Raw genomic sequence first — 9,338 nt, forward strand, 5'->3', positions numbered from 1 at the left:
TAGTGTTACAGGGAGCAGAAATACAGCCCAAATGAATCTCCCAACCTCATACAGGCTCAGGAGTTTTCCCAATTTTACTGGGCAGGTACAGACAAAATGGCCTTTAGTACCACAGTACATGCAGATGCCCTGGGAACGTCTGCAAAACCGTTAGGCAAGTGAAACCTTCTCTTGATGCCTTTTCATTAATCCGGGATACACCTGTATAGCTAGGTGCATTTAAGGGAAACTAAAGTCTAAAATAGTATAATGCTAAAAAATGCTGTATTTTGTATACTAAACATAAACATGAACCTACATAATTAAACAAATGATTTATGTTTTCAAGGGTGGCAGCAAGGGTCACCATCTTGTAACTTTGTTATACATCTTTGCAAGACATGTCGATCGGGCAAGTTCATAAATCCCATCGGATCGCGGCCCCATCTGTTCGTAGCTACGGTCCTGCGATCCGACTGCCCATTTTGGCAGCACTATAATCCGATCATTGGGCCCTAGGGCCCACGATCGGATCAGAGCAATATCGCCCACCTCAAAGTGAGCTTGTCGGGAAGAGATCGCCAAACGAGCATGTGTATGGCCATCTTAGACAGGATAGGAATTAGCTGGTTCTTATATAAACTGACTAGTTTCTATCTCTGTACTGGACCTGTCAGGTATTTGCCAAATGCAGATGGTCCCTGTACAGGTAGAGAAGGTCTTCAGATAGGATAGGAATTAGCTTGTGCATATATGAACTGACTAGTTTCTATCCGTGTACTGGACCCGTCAAGTATTTGCCTAATATAGATGGTCCCTGTACTGTTAGAGAAGGTCCTTAGATAGTATAGGAATTAGCTTGTTCATATATGAACGGACTAGTTTCTATCCCTGTACTGGACCTGTCAGGTATTTGCCAAATACAGATGGTCAATGTACTGTTAGGGAAGGTCCTTAGATAGGAATTAGCTTGGTCATATATGAACTGACTAGTTTTTATCCCTGTACTGGACCTCATATGAAGTAGAGGTAAAACAACTGAACACAGAATGATGGATTTCACACATTTTATATATGAATAACTAAGTACTATCTCTAAAAATGTATATCTCTAAATGAAATATGTCCTTTAATGAGTTTCAAATTAGTTTCTATCTATTTAACATACCAAAAGGTTAATATATTGTGGGGGCCTTTACAAGGATGGGAAATAGCCAGCTCTGTTAAAAAAGACTAGATTCTATCCTTATTTGGGACCTTACTGTGAAGGTCCTTGTACTGGATGGCATTTAGCTCTGTCAGTATAGACTGGACTAATTCCTAGCATTTCCTGGTACCACACCACTAGAGGCATTAGGTCCTTTCTAAGGATAGAAACTAGCTCACTGCCATGTGAATCGTCTATATCCTATCCACTAGACCAGTGATCCCCAACCAGTAGCTCGTGAGAAACATGTTGCTCTCGCTGACCTCAAAGCAGGTGCTTACTTTTGAATTCCAGGCTTGGAGGCAAGTTTTGGTTGTATAAAAACAGTTGTACTGCCAGACAGAGCCCCCTGTAGGCTGCCAGTCCATATAGAGGCTATCAATAGCCAATCACAACCCTTATTTGGCACCACCCAGAACTTGTTTCATGCTTATGTTGCTCCCCAACTTATTTTCCATCTGAATGAAAAAGGTTGGCGACCCCTGCACTAGAGGGACGGTGCATTCCAGGGATAGGAACTAGTCGCTACCCACATTCCCCAGTGACACACGCACTTACACTATGATGTATACTATGCACCCCCTCAACCAATTTCGTGCCCCAACCAACCACAATGCCAGCTGCACCCAGCTCTGGCCGCCATCCCCACTGTCTCCCCCATAATCAGGTGCTCCTTCTAGCTCAGTGACTTCCGCCTCCAGCGGACAGTGTCACGGGGTGCGCGCGTCACGCAGTGCGACCCGGAAACGGAAGTGTACATTGTTGCTACGGGAGGAGAGATGGTGAGAGACAATATTAATCGATGTGCTGTGTGTACTAGGGATTGAATGAAAGTAGCGCGAACTGTGACAGGCACTCTTGTACCTCTGTGTGGGGGGATCCCGGGGAGGGACTTGGGGGGTGTCCCGGCAGTACAGGGATATCGGTGGTTCAAGTGTCTGAGGCCAACAAGAGATACTCAGGGGGAGGGAAAGAGAAAAGTAGCATAAATAGTATAAAGCCCAGTATGTCTGTGTGTAAGACCTAACACTAAGAAATGCCCTGAGGGGTGTGAGTGCCACTCTCTGACCTGCCACTGCCCTTGCAGCAATGAGCTGGCCTACTGGCTAATAATGTGTGGGCTCGGGGCAGAGAACCAATGGGAAGGGGATGGTAAACATACGCTCACAATCAGCGAGGAGTCCGCACATTCCCTTTCTCTTCCTCCCCATAATGTAGCCCAGTAGATGGGGCTCAAGCACCCACATGGCTCAAGTGGGAGAGGTTGGTATCAGTTACACATGGAGCCTGTATAGATCAGTGAATGGGCACTACAATTCCCAGCAGCCCCTGCGTGTGTGTGTCACTGACTAGTAGTGGCGCAACAGCTGGAATGCCTAAGGGGTCACTGAGTGGGAGTAATTTGTTCTTGTTGCCCCAGGAGAGTGAGTTTTCAGACGCTGACCTGACCACAGCCAGAGACACTGAGGATGGAGAGAACGCCCCAGTGTACTGTATCTGCCGCAAGCCGGATATCAACTGCTTCATGATGTGAGAAATACATGTGTGGGATGGGATGGGGGGGTAATTCCTATCATGGTACAGAACATTTTGTAGCCCCAGCCTATAGTGCACCCCTCTCCTATTGGGTTTATTCACTTTCACACCATGGGAGGGCACTCACGCTGCTAACATCCACATAATGCCCCTGGCTGACCCACTGACCACCACCTGCTCAGTCTCCTGCTTTGCCTCTTTGCAGCGGCTGTGATCACTGTAACGAATGGTTCCATGGGCACTGCATTAACATCACAGAGAAGATGGCAAAGGCCATACGAGAGTGGTACTGCATGCAGTGCCGAGGTAAGTAGTGACAGACTGCTATGGGGTGGGCACTTCTGTAAAGACGAGCTCTGCTTTTGGCTACAAATGCATGGCAACAGGCCATTGTGCAGAACCAGCTATGGGAGTCATGGAGGGGATTTTAGTAGCAGAGGAGCCTGTCAGGGCAGTCCCGAGGCCGGACATGTGGCTTTTGCAAGCAGTTCTGATAGAATGGGAGGCTGTGGAAAACAACTCGTCTATGAGGCCAGTCTGCAGTAGGGGGGGTCATATGAGATGACACTTTACAAGGCTACTGTGGTATGGGTGGAGTATGTGGGAGACAATTCTGGTAAGGGTGGAGTATGTGGGAGAAAATTCTGGTAAGGGTGGAGGTTGTGGTAGACAATTCTGGTAAGGGTGAAGGATGTGGGAGACAATTCTAAAAAGGTTGGAGGATGTGGGACGCAGTTGAAAATATATAAAGTTGTTTGTGCCTTTTGCCCATGTGCCAGAGAAATACCCGCACCTTGAGATCAAATACAGACACAAGAAGTCCAAGGAGCGAGAGAGAGAAACCGAGAAGGATGAAAATGAAGAAACTACAAAAAATGAAAAAAAGAAAAGCAGCACTAGTAGTAACAAAGTACCACGGGTAGGTACATGAAGTGTATTTACTGAGATGCCATACTAATTTGTGTGTGTATCTTTCTTGCTCTGTATAGGCTATAAAAATTGTGCTTAGTACAGGGGAATACTTATGCTGCCATAGTTTTATGGTGTCTCTCTGTACAGGCTATGAGCAAACTCATTTTTTATTATTATTATATTTATTTAATGGACTTTTCATTTCAAAGACACATTTTCCAGAAAATAAAGCTTAGTAGTGTTAACAGCATAATCTCAACAATTGTAGCATGTTTAAACAGTGGTATTAAAACAATAAACCTTTGCTCCACCACAGTGTGCGCAAACGTATGGGGCTGTTCCTGCTGAATTGTGCTTTAGCACAGGGTAATACCTATACTGCCATAGTTTTATGGTATCTCTATGTACAGACTATGAGTAAACTTAGGGGGGTGTTCCTGCTGAATTGTGTTTAGTACAGGGGAATACCTATGCTGCCATAGTTGTATGGGATATCTCTGTACAGGCGTTGAGCAAACTTTAGGGCACTGTTCCTGCTGAATTGTGCTTGGTGCAGGGGAATACATATACTGCCATATTTTTATGGGATCTCTGTACAGATGATGATTAAACTTAGGGGGCTTTTCCTGCTGAATTGTATGTAGTACAGGAGAATACCTATGCTGCCATCGTTTTAAGGCATCTATACAGTCTGTAGGCAAATTTGGGGGCTGTTCCTGCTGTGCTTTGTATAGTGCCATGTTGCCCATGTGCTGGTGCTGTGTGAAAGGATTGTAAGAGTGCAGATGAGCAATGTCAGGTGATAATGGCCAAAACTAGGAAATTATGATATATTCTTCTTTTAAAGGGCATGTAACACCTACTGCCCATTTAATTAACATACCCCGGTATAAATGTTGTATAGTGATTTCCATTGTTTGGGGGGGGGGCTATGCATCTTCCCCATGTTCCTCTCTCCCTTCCATCATTTAGTGGCTGGAAGTTACATTATTTTATCACCTCAAAGGTGGACGCTATATGGCAGCATGTCCCATGATATTGGGGTACAGAGTTGGTAAGTGATTTGAGGCAAGTTCATTTTGTCATACTGACTTGTTCTTTCCATCAAAGCAACAGGTTAAGCGGTCGGCACGCATGTGCGGGGAGTGTGAGTCGTGTAGCCGTACAGAAGACTGCGGCCAGTGTGACTTCTGCAGAGACATGAAGAAGTTTGGGGGGCCTAATAAGATTCGTCAGAAGTGTCGGCTGCGCCAGTGCCAAGTGAGGGCAAGGGTAAGTGCATGTCAGGGAATCTGCCCCTGTCTCTCACTGGTGGTATGGCAAGTAGGTACAATTGTTGTCCTTTGCACTCTCTGAGCTGTAATGCTGTGCTCCTGCCATCCTGGTGCCTGCATATTCAGTTCTTCCTCCTCCTCCTCCAGAAAATGCTGCGGGTGAAAGATGATGACTTGTCCATGTACAGGGACACTCCAGAACCGAGCAGCCTGGCTGGGTCTCTGTCTGATGATGATTTGCCGCTGGACCCAGAACTCTATCAAGAGCTATGTGCTGGCGGAGCTTTTGATGACCACAACCTGGTGAGCTTCCCTACACAAGTATTCTCAGCATTTCTGTACACGGTTGTTTCCAAAAAGTTCTGATCTGTATACTGTCTCCACAGCCATGGCTCAGTGACACAGAGGACACACCATTTCTGGACTCTGTTATGAGGAAGAGAGCCGTGAAAGTGAAACATGTGAAGAGGAGAGAGAAGAAGGCAGATAAAAAAGTATGTAGACAGAGTAAGCACATCCCATGCAAGTCCTGCCCCTGCCCTCTGTGTTTGGGGTAGACATGGTGGGGAACAAATTGCACTAGGGTGCAAAGATCTGGTTAACCAGTTTTTTTGGGGGCATTTAGACATCGGTGTCAGTGATGGCCCTTAAGGCTGCATCTGTTTAAAGGTTGCATGGTTGTTACCCTAGGGTGCATGGACACTGCATTTATGGTAAGACAGCATGGCACAGTGACCGTGTTTCCTGTTATTCAGAAGGACGATAAGTACAAGAGACATAAGCAAAAGCAGAGGCACAAAGATAAAACAAAACACTCTGAGCGAATGGAAACCAGAGACTTCTCATCCCTGCGCCAGTGCCTAGGACCCAGTTGTGTGCAGCCAGCCAGGGCCAACTCTAAGTACTGCTCCGATGACTGTGGCATGAAATTGGCAGCTAAGTGAGTGCTTGTTCCTCCAGTTCCTTGCTCATAGAACCCTGATGGATATGTCTGTATAAATATATATGTATATTTTACTTACAGTCGCATCTACGAAATCCTCCCGCAGCGCATTCAGCAATGGCAACAGAGCCCATGTGTGGCAGAAGAACAGGGGAAGAAGCTACTGGAACGGATCAGAAGGGAGCAGCAACAGGCAAGAACCAAACTTCAGAACATGGAGAGCCGGTTCCATGAACTAGAGGCGCTAATCAGCAAAGCCAAACAGCAGCAGATCCGCGAGGATGAAGAGGTAAGTAGGAACCTTGGTGCTTTGTGAATGTTCCCTTCCTGCAGGGTGTGAGGAAGAAGGGCAGAACATGAGATGCAGGTGTCTGGGGGGGGGTAGGGAAGGGGTCAGAATGACTGGGAATATGGGAACTGCTAATCTGTCATGTCTATCATCAGACTAATGAAGGGGACAGTGATGATACAGACCTACAGATCTTCTGTGTCTCTTGTGGTCATCCTATCAACCCAAAAGTTGCCCTGCGGCACATGGAACGATGTTATGCTAAGGTGAGTGGGGTCTGTAGCTCTGGCACTGTGTGGCTGTGGCATTTAGTCACAGTTATGCCAGTCTAATAGGGGGACAGTATACTCATTCTCTTGTGTTCTCTGTCCTCCAGTATGAGAGTCAGACCTCCTTCGGCTCCATGTACCCCACAAGGATTGAAGGGTAAGTGATGTCACAGCATTGTGTCTGTAATGTGCCCCCAGTGTGCTTCTCCATAGATTCCTTACTGTATTCAGTCTCCTCACATCTCCGTTACCATCCTACCCATTTCCTATTGCCATAATGCCCAATGACATATCGCCTGTTTTTTGCCAGAGCAACGCGACTCTTTTGTGACGTATACAACCCGCAGAGTAAGACCTACTGCAAGCGCCTCCAGGTGCTGTGCCCAGAGCATTCCCGTGACCCCAAGGTAATGTTGTAGTTGCTGGGGCACCAGCCTCCCTAAACAGAGGCTGATGTTTGCCTCCTGCTCCTTCTGACCCATGTGTTGCCTTCAGGTGCCTGCAGATGAGGTGTGCGGCTGCCCCATGGTGAAGGATGTCTTTGAGCTGACTGGGGATTTCTGCAGAGTTCCCAAAAGAAAGTGCAACCGCCATTATTGCTGGGAGAAACTGCGCCGTGCAGAGGTGGATCTGGAACGAGTTCGCTTGGTAATTACCTTCTATTACATTTACACATAGGCTTGTGTCTGGCTGCGAAACTGTATGAGGCAAGAAAGACATGTGGCACATACGCCCAGTTATATGTGATGGTATGACACCTACCATGTACTACTCACCAACTCTATAAAGGAAACCATCTCCTCAGCACAGGACCAATTTGTAGCCAATAATATATGTGTACATTGGTATTAGAATACTGGGTCCTCACCATATTGTTCTTCTCTGTGTCTGGTATGTAGAACACGGGGGGTGGGAGTGAGGTCTGGATTCCATGTTGTAAATGCATTTGTTTAATCTTCTGCCCGCTATGGTTCTCTGTCCCTTTGCAGTGGTACAAGCTGGACGAACTGTTTGAGCAGGAACGGAATATGCGAATGGCAATGACTAACCGAGCCGGACTCCTGGCTCTCATGTTGCACCAGACCATCCAACACGACCCAGTCACCACAGACCTGCGCACACACACAGAGCGCTGAGAAGAATTTTGTATTTGTGCAGCAGAATTTCTGCCATTTTTAAGTAGATTACGTGAGGTTCTTATATATGGGGTTAGTTTCTCTTATCCAGAGTCGTTGGACACTTTAATATACGGGAAGCTGAGATTTATTATGGGGCAAGCTACTGGCAGCATTGCCAGATACATGCCATTGGGACACAGACATGAATGTGGAAGACATCGCACTCACTGGTCTTACGATGAAATATTAGACTTGTGAGTGCGATCTTAACCAACGATTTTCATTTAAACCACAACAAGGACTGCACCCAGGCGCCATTGGACATTTTTTCATGAGCCATGAGGATCAGATCTGTGAGTCCTACTGGCAATAGGAGGCTTGTGTAGCAGAACAGTGCACATTTATGTAACCTGTTAGCACTAAGCCCCAAAGGGACCCATGCTCTTATATACAGTGCTTCCTCACACAATATCCAGCACCTCTTCCATTTGTGCTTATTCTAAGGATGGCTGTGCCAGTGGCAGAGACCATACCCCATCCTTTATACCATGGAGATTGACCCTCTTTTTTTTATATGCAGTTACACTGAGCAGAGGAATTTGGGCTCTGTGCTGTAGTTATTACATTCGACACCTGAGAATTCGGATTGTGTGTGTGGCTTCAGAGGATCTGGGACCGAGCAGGGCATGATGGCAGCTCCCAGGAATCTTTGTTCACTAAGTCAGTGCAGATATTAGCCAATCACAGGAATGTCTAGCTCCCAGCACCTATAAGATCCCATTTGGTTATATGTAGATTTGACATGACTTGGCCTCTCCCCTGGTTTCCCACCATCTACTGAAGTGCGTTTAATGCACAGAATTTGCTCCTACCACTTTCTCATGGTTCTGAGCAGATTTTGCTCATTATGCAAGACTGAAGCAGAAAGGCAGGGGGCTCTCAGGCAGTTATATGTGGTGCCACACTGGGTGGGGTATAGAAGGAATACCAGCAAAGCATCAACCCATAGTGCAGAGCAACACCCATGCAGGACGTAGGTGCCATTTGGGTTGATGGAGTTGGTATGACAGAGCCAGACCGGGACTGGGTTGGGAGGAAAGTACCACAGAATGTCAGCTATTTATTATTCTATATATGTTACTATTATTTTGCCAATAAATCCTCTCTTGTTTTTAAATGCCTTGGGAATGTATGCACTGACGTAATACTGAGCCTTACATCCTGCAGGTTCTTCAGTGAGAGGCATAACCTGGCAAGCACCCATCACACCCCATTCCTACTAATGGTGAGAGCCTAAAAAGTACGTCACTGATCCAAACCAAATCCCGGATTTAGTAAGAAAAAAGTTTGTATGAAAGAGCTAATGATGGTTTATGATCCATCCGGACAACTAAAAATGGCTGCTGTTTTCCTTTCCTTTTCCAAGTGCCATCGCCAGTCGTCTCATGATGCTGAATAACAAAGTTCCATACTGACATTCTTTCTTTGTGGGATGTTTTTGTGCCAATGATGAGTTTTCACGTTCAGCCCTACTCTGCCTCCAAATATGAGAACTTTACCCCAATCTTTTACAGTTATTTAGAAGCTTCTCCACTTCTTGTGCTGACTTTTTTGTTGTCCTGCTCAGAGGTTGACAGATAGAGGTACTCTCCGTATATACACTGCTCTCTCTAGAATACATTTCCAGGTTGAGCCCAGTGCTTTTCAATCCTACTGTCCCCCCTGGTGAGACAATTTTATTATGCATGGTTCTCCCCTTGAGCCCTCACTCCTGCCTAACTGTGTCTGGGTCTCCCATGTGCTCTGCATAT

The 9,338-nt window shown here is 46.2% G+C and overlaps 1 protein-coding gene across 1 annotated transcript; it reads left to right on the plus strand.

The window, feature by feature from the left end:
* Positions 1 to 2,606: 2,606 nt before the first annotated feature.
* cxxc1.S (CXXC finger protein 1 S homeolog) lies at positions 2,607 to 8,704 on the plus strand (the record flags this gene model as incomplete). Its single annotated transcript, NM_001091939.1, is given in 13 exon segments — positions 2,607 to 2,716; positions 2,928 to 3,028; positions 3,502 to 3,641; positions 4,745 to 4,906; positions 5,056 to 5,211; positions 5,295 to 5,402; positions 5,664 to 5,848; positions 5,933 to 6,140; positions 6,296 to 6,406; positions 6,517 to 6,566; positions 6,720 to 6,816; positions 6,905 to 7,057; positions 7,399 to 8,704. Coding segments are annotated over 13 exon segments (1,728 nt in total), but the record flags the coding sequence as incomplete, so codon positions are not given.
* Positions 8,705 to 9,338: the final 634 nt, after the last annotated feature.

The sequence above is a fragment of the Xenopus laevis genome, chromosome 8S, assembly GCF_017654675.1.
Source record: "Xenopus laevis strain J_2021 chromosome 8S, Xenopus_laevis_v10.1, whole genome shotgun sequence".
Lineage (NCBI taxonomy): Eukaryota > Metazoa > Chordata > Amphibia > Anura > Pipidae > Xenopus > Xenopus laevis.